The sequence below is a fragment of the Stomoxys calcitrans genome, chromosome 5 (genome assembly GCF_963082655.1).
Source record: "Stomoxys calcitrans chromosome 5, idStoCalc2.1, whole genome shotgun sequence".
Classification (NCBI taxonomy): Eukaryota; Metazoa; Arthropoda; class Insecta; order Diptera; family Muscidae; genus Stomoxys; species Stomoxys calcitrans.
In genome coordinates this window covers 92,945,758-92,960,546 of record NC_081556.1, presented here as the reverse complement: position 1 = coordinate 92,960,546, position 14,789 = coordinate 92,945,758, and the positions used below count along the sequence as shown (strand labels likewise).

The 14,789-nt window shown below is 42.0% G+C and overlaps 1 protein-coding gene across 1 annotated transcript; it reads left to right on the top strand.

The window, feature by feature from the left end:
- The first annotated feature begins 3,435 nt into the window (after positions 1-3,435).
- LOC106095906 (acid-sensing ion channel 5) lies at positions 3,436-14,481 on the top strand. The gene is given in 8 exon segments (XM_059369858.1): positions 3,436-3,656; positions 8,865-9,360; positions 9,442-9,534; positions 9,594-9,697; positions 13,479-13,557; positions 13,620-13,710; positions 13,790-14,050; positions 14,105-14,481. Coding segments are annotated over 8 exon segments (1,722 nt in total).
- Positions 14,482-14,789: the final 308 nt, after the last annotated feature.

The window sequence follows — 14,789 nt, the reverse complement described above, 5'->3', positions numbered from 1 at the left end:
AACAGGATACAACGGACGGAGACATCGGACTCTTGGAATAATGAGGTTGATTGAAGGCTTATCATTACAGAATTTAAACGAAGCATTGAGGAGCTTCCAACCATTTCAGTCACCCGGACAAGATGGAATACTTCCAGCGTTACTACAGAAGATGGCGGATTACCTGGTGCGCCTATAACTTGCGTATACTCCGAGAGCCTGGCAGGAGGCAAGGTTTGCATTTGTATCCAAGCCCGGAAAAGCAAATTATGCGATCAAAGGCCTACAGACCTATAAGACGTGCGTCCTTTATACCCAAAACCATGAAACTTATTGTGGACACCATGATAAAGAGTAGGACATTCAGCGAACTGATCAAATACAAATCAAGAGAAGGTCCCTACACAAGGTTGTGCATAAAATAGAATAATCTTTCGATGCCAAGACGCATACGTTGGCGGTATGCATTGACATCACACATTAACAATGTGCGGACCAAAACATTGATCCAATACTTAGACTAGTACCGGGTGGACCGGGTCCTTATAGATTGGGGAAACCATATGCTCAGGTACAAGTGGCACAGAGTACGCCAGAGGGGGGCATTTTATCGCCAATTCTATGGGTGACCACCGTTAATAACCAATTACAGATGATGATGGAGGAGTGGCGATGTTATAATACTTGTAAGGTATAAAGATCCGAATCAGCTATGCAGAAAGGCAAAAAGGGGTTTAGAGATAGCATACGATTGGGCTAGACTTAGGGGTCTTAATGTTAACCCAGAGAAGACTGATAAAATCTGTCTGTTCATGAGGAAGGCGAAAGTAGGATAGTTCGACGCATCACGTTTCCTCAACAGAACGATTTCGATATCATACAAATATTGTACTTAGGAGTGATCTTGGGCAGGAAACTGAATTGGAAGTGTCACATTCGGGAGCGTACCGAAGAAGGTTCATCACAGATGTTGGGCACTATAAAGACGAGCCGTAGGCTCGAAGTGGGTCCTGAACCCGAGGATAGTCCACTGGCTCTACAAGAGCGTGATTAGACCAATACTTACTTACGCCTCAGTAGTTTTGTTGACTGCAATGGAGAAAAAGTGCAACATGAGAATAATACAACAGGTTCAGAGAACATGTTGTCTTGATTTAGGAGTGATGAGGACCACGCCCACTAGAGCACTGGAGACTATTTTAGATATCCGACCCATAGACTTTCATATCAAATGCGAGGCAGTCAATGTGGCTATGAGGCTTAGGCGATAGGAGAATGGATTGAGGATATTGAGGTTGGAGCAGCTCATACCATCGCGATATAGTTGAGGCGACGATTATACCGCGATGGAAAAGGTTTCCGATCGGATACCTGAGACGACACTTGAGGTTAAGTGCGAGACACTGCTGCCAATGTCCCAGTCTTGGATTGAGGAACCCTAGTATTCCCATCTGGAAGATCATGATACACGGATGGATCAAAGCTAGAGGACAGAGTGGACCTGGGGGACTATATTGAGAACCCAGGGACTGAGATCTGCTTTATACTGCCTGACCATAATTCGGTCCTGCAGGCGGATATCCGGGCGATCACGGAATGCGTGAGGTGGTGTGATGTGAACTCGAAGACGTCGAATGTGAACATCTTAACGGACAGTAAACTGGTCATAAGGGCAATAACAACCAGGACAGTAAGGTCACGAACAGTCCTGCAGTGTAAGAAGGAGATTGACGCCTTCTCTGAAGATGGCAAATCCGTATCGTTTGGGTGCTGGGCCATAGCGAAGTAACTGGGAATGAGAATGAGCGGAGTAACTGGCAATGAGATTTGGCGGTGAAGACCAGAGAACTGCCGTTAATAAACTTGATAATTCCGTAGCCTTTCGGGTCGACGCAGTCCGAGTTAAGGGAGTGGGCGACGAATGCGCATGTAACCCTGTAGAACAGCGAAAGGTCTGTAGTACGGCGAAAATCCTATGGGGAGATCCAGATCGTGAGAAGACGAGGATATTACTGAAAGGAAGTAAGAAGGAGAGCAGTAAAGCTTTCGGTATCATGATGGGAAACATAGCACTACGAGCTCACTTATGTAAAATTGGTGCGGCAAGTTATATCATGTGCAGGGCATGCGGGTAGATGATGAGACGTTCGAGCATTTTCTATGCCATTGCCCGGCTTTCGCGGCGAACAGATACCGGCACTTAGTTGGGGACACATGGAAAACAACTAAGAAATTTGTAAGTAGTACGGAATTCCTGACTTAGATTTTCTTTCAAAAATTGATAGCACAGTTTTTGTGGTAGGGACAGAGGACTTACATATATTATCTATCTTGTAAAATATCTTTGCTCTTCGTTTCAGATAAGGCAAATGTTTAATAATTTAACTCGATTCTCATCTAACGGTTGGTTGCCCCGGTAGTCGTGTTGGTACCATGCTCTAATTGTCAGTGCGGGGGTTATGGGTTAAATTACCACCAAAGGCCTAGTCTGTCCTTGCTGTGATATCACAGAGGACTAAAATAGTCTGAGTCTGAAGAACGCAGAAAAACTGGAGACAAGGTGTTTAAGCCCCTGACAGATTAGAAATCTACTGCCAAACAGCCATGTCGTGTTTCATGTCAGCTATAATGGATCAGCTATATCTGATCTTCTTATAAAAATACTGTTTTTATTGTAGCCAAATTTACAGCAAAAATCTTTGAATAAATTTTAATACTTTCGTTGATGGACATTTTTCACACTTACAGAAATGTCGAACACTTTACATTTTGCATTGATTGCCATTGGAAATTTTCGATTCAGAAAATAATATTACACAATTTATTTTACAACTTATGGTTCGCAAACATACAGAAACAGCCTGCGGCATGGTGGACCTGGATTTAATGTTTCTTCTAGGGGTAAGTGGAAAAGGAAACTGAATACGCGAGTAACATTAAAGGGAATACAAATTAAGAAATAAATCCGTTTTTTAGTTCCCTTAAATTTACTTTCATCTGTTATTAGTTTTCATGTTTTTGCTCCGAAATGTATTTTACGACTAAACTATGGAATAGAAATATTGACGACGTTGAATAATTCCTCCTTCTAATTTCAGATTATCAATGCCTTGGCCATGTACATTATATTTCTGATACAAATCGATTTGGGAAATGTCTCAATGAGTAACACTAATGCAACAGTGACCTAAAGTTATATCAAAATATTTGGTGATAATATCCTTCGCCCATTAGCCTTTGAAGGCACAATACTTTTTGATGAGTTACTTAACTCTGGCATTGTTCTAAGGCAAGAATTAACAAAGGAATCAATTAGTTCACTATTTTGTGTTCATCATTATCAATAAATGGAAATCTATTAAACAGCTTAAATTATATTTTTTACAATAATGGCTTCTATTAAAGCATGTGTCTCCTGGTTTGGCATTTTAGTCGTAGTTTTATATTCCCGGTGAAATGTTTCCTCTAAATCAAAGAATATTCCTGTTATTGGTCAAACTTTTAAAAGTAACTGCTGAATATTTGCAATGCTCTTGGAAATCATCTTCAAATGGTCTACGGGTAGCCTGGCGTTATTTGTATGCTCGTTTTTTAATATTTGTAGCCGATATGGGTGAGGAGACGGGAATTTTAGCATTTAAGCTAATGGTTAATCGAAATTTGCATATATTTGAGAGGTAAGCGAAAGAAAAATGTTAATTCCAATTTCAGTCTACTTCATGTCAAGGGATAATAATTAGTCGACTGGAAGAGATTGAGTATTTTGTCTACACGCAGGTAAAAATCTTAAACGAGCAAAATCGTATCATATTTATCGATGTCATATAGATCGATCTTTCGTTTTATGGTCTTAAGTCCATAAAAACCGCATTTATTATCACATTTCGTTGAAATTATAAACCGCGAGTTGTACTAAGGCCCCCGATATCCGAACCGAAAATGGTCCATATCGAAAATAAGTCCATAAAAACCGCATCTATTATCACATTTCGTTGAAATTATAAACCGCGAGTTGTACTAAGGCCCCCGATATCCGAATCGAAAATGGTCCATATCGGACCAGAATTAGATATAGCTGCCATATAGACAGACCTGCCGATTTAAGGGTGCGTTTGTCCCCCGATTTTGTTGAAATTTAGAACAGTGACATCCTATCGACATCCTCAACCAGTTTGGTTCAGATTGACCTATATTAAGATATAGCTGCCATATGGACCGATCTGCAATAAGGGTCTTAAACCCATAAAAGCCCCATTTGTTACCCGATTTCGCTTAAATTTAAAACTCATTGTCCGAACTGAACATAGTCAGGTAGTCAGACAGATGGGAACAAATTTGGATATAGCTGCTATATAAACCGATCTACCTATTTAGGGTCTTTAATCCATAAAAACTCGCATTTTCTTATTTTTCTGAAGTTAGAGCAGTGAGTTGGACTAGATTTCCCGTTGTCTGAGCCAAATTTGATCCAGATCGGACCATACCATGATATAAATTTTGAACATGGAGTTGAACTAGGCCACCCGATACCCAAACAGCGTAAGGTCCATTTCAGGCCAGGTTCGGATATAACTGCCATATGGAGCGATCAGAGATCTTAAGCCATAAAATCATCATTAATGACCTGATTTCCTTGAAGTTTTAAACTTTGACTTATATACACTTCTTGGTTAGGTTAGGTTGAAAAGAGGGTGCAGATATTAATCCGCCCCATGCCACCATGGGCATACACCTAAGCCAGTAATCGGCGTGTTGTGCGCTCTAAAAACTATAAAGTAACCTCTAAAAAGAAAATTTTAAGTTAGGAATTCCGTGCTAATTACAAAATCCTTAATTGTTTTCAATGCCACTCCCCTAAGTTGGTTCATGTCTGATATTGTGTCTCCACCTAAGTACCGGTATCTGTTGGACGCGAAAGCCGGGCAATGACAAAAGAAACGCTCCAACGTCTCATCATCTTCCTTCTTGTTTCCTTTCAGTAATAGCCTCGTCTTCTCACGATATGGATCCCCCCATAGGATTTTCGCCGTCCTACCGACCATTTCGCTGTTCCACAATGTTGTATGCGCATTCGTCGCCCACTCCCTTAACTCGGACTGCGTCGACCCGAAAGGCTTCAGGTTAACCAAGTTTATTGACGGCAGTCCTCTGGCCTTCACCGCCAAATCGTCTGCCCTTTCATTTCCCCATACTCCGTTATGGCCCGGTATCCAAACGATGCGGATACACTTCTTGGTACCAGAACCGAATATGATCCAAATCGGCCCATGCTTGGAAATTGATATAGATATAGTAGGTTTATAATAAAATAGGATAATAAATATATCTATGGTGGTGGGTATTCAAAGTTCGGCACTCCTGAAATCTGGTTTAACCAGGCGTGCAGAAATGCCGGCAAATCGAAAGAGTAGGCATTCAGAACTTGGCGCCAGTAATGAATTGCTGCGCAAAGAGACAAGAACTTCCTGTGCCAGAGTACTTAGACGCGAAATGTTTCTGCACGAACAGCGTCTTTGTGCCAAAGTTCTTACTTCTCCAAGGAGAAGTACAAGCTTTTGGTCCTTTGTAAAGGGCAACTCATCGGCTATCCTGACTCTCATTAAAGACGACCAGATATTCACTGACCCGGTTGATAAGTCTGCCATGTTTGCGGGAAATTCTTCCTTGTCGGAAAGCGATGAACCACTCTCTGTTATTTAAGACGTATCTAGTTCCATGCCTCAGATATATTTTCGAACACGTGGAGTCAAAAGGTTTCTTACAGATCTCGACGTAATTAAAATTCCCGGACCCGAATGGCATTTAGCCACTTGTTTTATGCAAGTGTTCTTCGACGCTCGCTTTACGCAATCTTTTCAACCTTGCTTACCGTGTGGGTGTTATCCCGGCCCATTGGAAGACTGCGAACGTGCAGCGTATCCCCAGCATTATGCTTCCTGATTTCAAATGTTATAAAAAGCATGGACAATTACCATCTTGTGAGATACTTAGAGTCTAATGGTCTTCTTAGCGATCGACAATGTTGGTTCTGGAGAAATCGCTCCACGGGTGACCTGATGGCATTACTGTCTGAATGTTGGAGTCGCTCTATTTAACAGTTCGGGGAGAGTGAGAAGGTGGTTCTGGATATCTCGAAGGATATGGTCTGGCACGGTACAATCCTTCCAAAGCTTGCCGCTTTTAATGTCGGTAATAACTTCGTTCGATTTATATGGAGTTTTCTCAGAGATCGCACTATAAGAGTTATTGTAGATGGGTTCTCATCTGATATATATGGATTGACCGCAGGAGTACCACAAGTCTCTGTCCTTTCTCGCTCTATTTTCCTTATTCGATTTCATTCGACCATAGACCGAGTCTTCGAGAGATACAAGGCAGGAGGCGCATTATGGATTTAACAATCTGCCAGGATTTGCTGGTCATTTCCGAGTAGGTTCGAATGAACAGAGAGGATTCTAATGCACGCAAGACGCTGTGCTGTTTGTTATCCCACAAACGATTCACTAACACTTTACAATCGTCAATATCTATCGATGGTGTGGATATCGAGCAGTCAGATACTCTTAATGTTCTGGACATGAAGATTCAATGCGATGTCCGTTGGTTAAAACATGTATTCGATTTGTCGAAAGAAGCATTCAAGTGATTGAGCTTTCTTAAGCGGTCTAAGAAATATTTCACTCCCTCTGATGTTCTTAATATCTACACTACGTACATCAGGCCGAAGATGGAATTTAACTCGCGTATATGGGCCGGAGCTTCAAGATCATCCCTGGGGCTGCTTGACCGTCTTTCCCGCTACCTATGACATCCAGAATTTAAACAAATGTCAATAGACACTACTCCCTCTTTTCCTCCTCCGATCATTAACTTAAAATTAGCTATCTTCTCCAACTAAGTCCTCAAGGCAATATTTAGGAGACATCCCTGCGTGTGGGTAGATTAAAAAAAATCTGGTAGAGGTGGTTTAGAACTAAACCAAGACTGGAAACTCATTGTGAAGTTACTACCTCAGCCAGGTAACGTAACTTATAGAACGAAGGGAGTTTTGAATAGGCTCCGCTTCCCCCAAGGAGTTAAGCAAGTAAAATAAGGCGGTGTTATATAATCCATTTCTGTGGTATCTATTTGTGGGAGCTAAACGGGTATTTGTGGGGGCTACAAGGGCAAATATGTTTTTGCTCTATTGAAGGCTTGGTGCTGCAGATGACATCCATAACTTCGTAAACGGTAAATTGTGATGATTGGTTATCGGCTCGAAAACCACGTGTGAGAAGAATGACTCTTCCTCTTCTATCTCTATATCTCTGCTACGCCGCCAAAAGTCGCTGAGGTCACATCATCCCTTCTGCCAAGGTTCGCGAGTGATTTGACAGCTTACCAATACGGGCACCAGTCACCGTGCCTCAAGTGTTTTAGTTATTTTAGTCCGGCACAGAGAAATTAGGCATTACGTGGAGTATTCGATCGGCTGTTATTAAAGTCTCCCGGGTAATGGTGTCCCATAATGTCTTCCGCTTCAATACATATATCTGAGGGAGGTTTTAGTGTTCGTAAGAGCGACTGGTGTTCTCTCTGAAGCCAATCCAAACGGGTTTCTTCTGATTCATTTAAGTCAGGCGTTCAGAGGATGGTCGGCCAAAGAAGACAATAAAAGAGAGGTTGGCGGCCTGGCGGCAGGATGCTTCATATTACCGGCCGGGTGATGCAATGGATATGAAAGGAATCATTCTTATTCACCATGCAAAACGTGTATCTAGGTATGCCAAAGCCGTATTCCTCTGGTCGTAACCTAAAAGAATCTGGACGATGAGCTTGAATATCATAAAGGAGAGAAAGATGGCCATCAGGGCTATAACAATCAGAATGGTGAGGTCATTATTCACCATGCAAAGCGTATATCTAGCTATGCCTCTGGTCGTAACCAAGAAGAATCTGGACGATGAGCTTGAATATCAAAACGGAGAGAAAGATGGCCATCAGTGCTAAAACAATCAGGATGGTGAGGTCATGGACGGTCACGATCTGCATCGTTTGGATGTCGGGCAGTGCAAGGGTAGACGGACGCAGTCCCAGTCAAGTGGGACAGTAAAACGATCGGTAGAACTGCGGAATGGTGATGTGGTCGATAATACGGCGAAAATCCTATGGGGAGATTCAAATCGTGAGAAGAGGTCATGGACGGTCACGATCTGCATCGTTGGGGTACCGGGCAGTGCAAGGGTTAACCGACGCAGTCCGAGTTAAGTGGGACAGTGATACGGTCGGTAAAACTGTGGAAAGGTGATGTGGCCGATAATGCGGCGAAAATCCAATGGGGAAATTCGGATCGAGAGAAGACGAGTCTAATACTTAAGGGGATGTAAGAAGGGGATCAGTGCAGATTTCGGTATCATTATGAGACATAGGACCACGGACTCATTTATACTGAATTAGTGCGGCAAGTGATGTCGTGTGCAGGATATGTGGGAAAGGTGATGAGAAGTTGAGTTTTCCTATTTCATTGCCTTACATTTGCGGTACCGGAGGTGCTAAAATTGGGACACAATCCGGGATTCACCAGAGTCAAGTAGATAAAGGATACCAGGTCGACATATCGGGGCGGTACAAATAGAATGACTTGACGGGATGAGTTTGCCTTTCTATCTATGGAGAATGTACCACCATGCCTAAAGTCACAGCTCCAACTTCTTAAGACATTCCTTGGTCTTTAACTATAATCGTTTCTTTGCAGAACTAAAAATATTCTTCTAAACCAAGGTTATTACTTGGATTTCTGTTCGGAACCTCTGGCGGTGTACTCGTATAATACTTATACGAAAATATTGAAATTGTCCAACTCTCCCCACGGTCACCAACCTTAAATTGTCTTTATTTTTTCACAGGTTATTTTGGCTATTCACATTTATTGGTTCTATCTATGGAGCTCTTGAGATATCCACTTTACAACTATCACGTTTTCTCAAATCGCCAACTGTCATTTCGGTGGATCGTAATTATCGAGATTGGGTTGGTTATATGCCTGCTATCACGTTGTGCTACTATGATCACATTGATTCGTACAAAGCTAATGAATTTATATTGGAAAATTGGAATGTCTCAATTGTGGATGAGGATTATTTCTATTACATGGATTTTCTGTATGCAGTGGTCAATGCTAGCGCCAGTAATTATGTGGATTTGGCTAAATTTGCTGAGGACAAACGTTTCGACGATGTGGATTTGTATGATTTGATACAGGCCATAGATAGGCCATTTGAACAGATTATCAATACATATGAGGGGAACTTTGAGGTACCCGTGATGTCGGTTATGACCGAGAGAGGATCATGTTATGTCATCAATTCATCGATGGGTGAAGTATTGGCAGGAAAGTAAGGAGTTTAATAAGTGCTTTAATAATTTCAATGGTTCAGTAATTTTTTTTAATGGTTCTGATTTCATAGTGCCAAATTTGGTCAGATCTCTTTTGATGACTTGAAAAAACCTTTGCAGTGTCACTTTGGCAAACAACAGTGTTTCATAAAAATTGATCTTTTGGAGAGTACAGGAATGGTAAGTGGTTGGTATTTTGCCGAATCTATTGGTTTTTTAAATGCAAGTTTATTTTCTAGATTGATGTCCATTCTCCCTTTGAAATCTCCTCATCGGATTCTAGTAACATAGCATTACACAAGTCTGATGAAATTGTGGCCTCCTACAAAGTTTTGGAAACAGTGTAAGTAGGTTATTATAGAAGAGCGAAGAGGGATGCGTTAATTTTTCCCAATTTGGTTACAACGTAAAAAACATCACATAAATACACACACATCAAATGGGACACCGATACGTAGACATTGATTTCATGTAAAACGATTCCCCAAATTGACTTCCTTCAAAGGGAAGTACGTTAAGTACACACAGGACTCTAAATCTCCAAATCACATACCTTACAGCCCCTGTAAGAGCATAAGTAGGTTAGATAAGGTTAAGTCACAGGGCATGCGACTAGCAATATCAATTGGTACCCACTCCATTCGGACACCAAAGGTAAATTGTGTTCAATAAGGTAGAAGCGAAGGAGAAGACATAGAGTAAGTGAAGACGTGATGAGTTTGGCAGACAAAAGAGTAGGGCGCCATGCGGAATAGTGTAGAAATTCTGACAGTTGAGATTACGGTTCAGGTTCCTTACCCTGTGTCAAAAGATGCTCGACCGTCTCCAAATCCTCCTAGTGATCACACTCTCTGCAAAAGTCTGACTCTCCCAGTCAAGAGCTGACGTTGCAATAACCAGTGATAGCTCCTAACAGCAGTCTAAAGTCATGTTTTCTCAGCTCCATGGTAGGGCTGATTCCCTGTTTCCAAAGAATTCAGTGAAGATTCCTGCTCCAGTGCCCTGTCTGTGGGTTCAGAAAGGAAGGGAAGGATATCGCCAGTCCAAAGATACTTTCTAACACTCGAACATCCTACCTTGGTCACATGCACTGGAGTCGGAATCTTCACCGAATTATTTGGAATCAGGAAATTTTATAAGCTTTAGGGCGGATTCCGGAGTATATAATCAATCACATCGCATAAAGAATGCAGCGAAGCCACATCCACCTCCCTCAGTAGAACAGAAAAATCCCAAAATTTTAGGGTCACCAGGTACCTGTCTGCCTCAGTTTCAAAATTGCAAATTTTACCCATGAACATTCCACTAAGGAAAAGGGAAAAACTTCTCACATATCAATAAGTGCAGTCCGATTCAACTTTAAGCTCAATGATAAGGGGCCTCCTTTTTATAGCCGAGTCCAAACGGCGTGCAGCAGTGCTACACCTCTTTAGGGAGAAGTTTTTACATGGCTGCGTTCAGAGTTATAGGCGGATATGCTAACCTTTATGCTACGATGGCCTTAGTCTTAGGGCTATTTTTGTTGACACACACCCAACATACAGGTCGAGATTTTCAGAGGAACTGCTCCTTATTAACCAGATTAGCACCGCCGCGGATGGTGCAGTTTTCCACAGCCCGATGCCACACCAGACATAAATAAGGATCGGACTAACAACCGCCGTAAACTTTCCGTGTACTGTCCATGACCTAAGCTCCCAACTCCTTCCTACAGTAGTAGAGAGTAGACCCTTTCCTCAACGTTTCTTCTGCAGCTAAGTTTCTGCTCAATAATCCCTCCCAATTGCTTGGTTCTGGAGTGAGCGGCAACTCTACCCCATCCAGGGCAGGGCTCATGAACACAACCAGCTTTCTCCTCCTGGTGAAAAGTACCAGCCCAGAATTTATGGGGTTTATGCCATAAAAAAGAGTTTTTCTGTGGTTTATGTATGGTCCATTAGCCCTCGCTCCTCTAGAAAGCTTCCTAAGTGCACTCTGAAGGAGATCCGTGGTGTTAGAGAGAAAGCCAAAGCCAATCGTAATGTTAATGTCATCAGCATAAGCAACCACATTTATTCTCTCCTTCTCAATGGACCTGAGAGTTCCATTGATAATCAAAAGCCACTAGAGAGGGTATGAAACTCTTCCCTTCGGTGTCCCTCTGCTCACAATCTTCTTAATGGAGCACCATATAAATATAACAGCACCGCGTCGTGAGGGCACTGATGGTAGGGAAAAATGCATTTTACAGGGCGCACCCCCGATTTTTTCATTGCTTGCACCCCTCCTCATTTTGACCCCAGGGATACGAATTTGAAGTCCGTTTTTGGGGCAAAATCTCCTGGCTCCCTTGGGGCCAAGTTCCGCCTTGGGGGGAACTGGTCCAATATAGGAAATATGGGTATCAAATGAAAGGTTTTGTCGAGTAGATTACGAATATGTAAAAACATGTCTAAAAAAAACACGGACCGGGAATGACCTAAGGAGTCTTGAGAATTTTTAACCCAGGTAACATAGGCAACATGGGTATCAAATGAAAGATATGAAGAATTAGGAGTAGATATGAAAAAGTAAATTAAGCTCTAAAAGAAAGAGGAAATTATTTTTGTTTGCATATCTATCATAATCTACTCCTTGGAACCTTTCATTTGATACCTATATTGCCTACATTAACAAGGTGCCAAATTCTCAAGACCCCGTAGGACCTTCTTGGGTTCAATTTTTATCCATATTCGTAATCTACTCAACAATACTTTTCATTTGAACCCACATTGGGGGGCTCAGGGGCCTTTGCCCTAAAAACGGACATCTGATTCGTGTTTTTGGGTTCAACCCACATCTACATACCAAATTTCAGCGAAATAGGAGGTGCACCCTGTAAAGTGAATTTTTGCCCTCTTGGTGTTGGCATATTGATGTCTGCTTATCAGCGATGGATCAAAACAGATCTCTGATGAAAGGGGCCAACAATCTCTCAAGTGTTTTCAAGACGAAGGACGGGAGACTAATAGGCCTATAGCCCTTGGACAATTAGTGGCTCGGTTTCCCCGCCATGGTAATAAAGACCAGCGAAACTTCCCGCCATAAAGTCGGCACATAGCCAAGCAAAACACTGGCCCTACAATCTCCACAAGAAGCGGCAGGTATATTGTCCAGTCTTCTGTAGCATAGCATACTATATACCATTCGATCCGGTTTAGCACTGCTTTGTATCCAAGGGACATCCGTAACATCGAAATACAACGGTTCACTGGCCATGCCCGAGCACCCCGAAAAGTGGAATCGATCCGTACTCAGCTTGGTGCAACTGGCTCAGTTGTTGAGTCTCCTCGTAGTCCGTTTCATCTTCCTCAGCTCCCCACTCCACCAAACTGGGTTTGATCTAGAAATGGGCAAGTGAGTGATTTTTCACTCACGCTCACGCAAAAATGTTAGCAACTTTCCCGAAAACAGAATAGAACACCAATCCTAAGCAGTGATTTTCTTATGAGTCGTAATATCTCGTGGTTTGTGATTTTTTCGTGAGCCGTGATTCACGCTCACACACGAAGAATTTTAATGCAATCACGCTCAAGCACGATCACTTGATTAGATTTGGATCTCACTCACGAATCAGGTGACTCACTCGTGACACGACTACTCGCGACTCACGTGCACACCTCTACTTTGATCTCTTGCCTGTGTAGATTAGAGGGCAGTTTTCTTCAATGCTTCCAACCATGGCCCCGTTCACCGCGTTCGCCGCCGACTCAAGCTCCCTTGTACCGTCAAGCGTAGTGCTTATGGTTTAAAGCTTCGCATCGACACCCTCATCGCAGCAGCCCCAGTTAGACATTCTGGGGTCTCTGTATGGCTGAGAGTCCTTAGAAAACACAATGTTTTTATAATTGGGTTCAAATATGGTATATGTATCCTTTTATCATCCAACACCCACCTATATAGGTCTACTAATAGACATAGAGTTGCAATACCTCAGTTTTTCGCGTGTCAAATTTCAGAATGATATCTCAATCCCTTCCAAAATGGTAGATTTTGTTTCCACTTTCTCACTGTGGCGTGGTGGATGGTATAACATATCAGACTCGGGCCGAACTTAACGCACTTTGACTTATTCTCGAACTTTTACTTTCTTCTATCAATTTTAGGGCATCGACAAATTTACGAAGCCTGAATGTTGATCAACGCAAGTGTGTATTTCATGATGAGGAAACTTCAGAACTCAAAGTAAGATAGGCCTGAAACGCCCTTCTTGCAAACTTTTAAGCTGTATTCCTATATCCTTTCAGATTTATAGTAAGTCGGTATGTTTGGCTAAATGTCGGGCTACCATGGCCGTTGAAATGTGTAATTGTGTACCCTTCTTTTATACTTTTCTGGGTAAGTTTTGTTGTAAAAAGCATTCCATGTAGAGTCTGTATTATTTATAAATAAATCTTCCCTTATTTTTTTTGTGAAGATGGTCCCAGCTGCAATCCGGCTGGTTTTGAATGCCTCTTGGACTTTAAGTGGCCCGTTTGGGCTTTGCATATTTGCAAATGTCCCAATACATGCATAGAAATGGAATACACCATACACACTTTGAAGAAGAGCTCTTGGGGTGGTAGTACCCTGGATGAGACTAAGACAGATGTGGTTACATCCAGTTTCAGATGGGATCTGATTCCACCAAAAGTAAGAATGCGCCGTGATGTTGTTTTCAGTTTTGAAGATTTGCTAGGTAAGTTCTGAAGTGGAAGAGGTGGATTCGACTTAAAAAAAAAACTCCTTTTAGTATCATTTGGTGGCACCATGGCACTTTTCTTGGGCATCAGTTTCATTTCCATCATATCTTTTGTCTATTCGCTGGTTCGCCATCTCTCTGTGGATTTCTTAAGTCTCTCAAAGTGTATTTATCGCTCCTGCAGAAAATTAAGCAGAAGATTGGAAAATCGTCGAAGAATGCAGACCATGCTGGAACGCAACCTGTTGGAGGTGAGACCCACAAAGAGACTTTCGCCTATTGACAGTGTCAAAAAGAGACGGGAGCTTCTGTTGAAACTGCGTTACAAAGATTCCGATGGTGCTTTGGATGTGGAAAACATTGATGATGATGGCGAAGAGATGATAAATGATGGCAATCCAAGTTCTTTATATGAGTTTTTGAATTGAGTCAATGTTAATGATGTGCGTCATTTAATTTTAAGCGCGAAAAATAAATATTGTTACATGTTTTCTTGCGAATTCCATCAAATTCTTGAACGTTGTCTTCTCGTAATAGTGCGCTATAGATGTAATTTTAAAAGTTAGTTGGTGTTCGGATATTTGCTTCGTTATTCCATTTTAAAACCCGGGAATATTGATTTGAGATCCTATAATCTTGTTCGCCATGACATTTTAAGTCGATCTGGGGATATACGTATACATTTAAGTCGATCTGGGGATATACGGGATATATGTCCGTGCGGCCGGGCCGAATC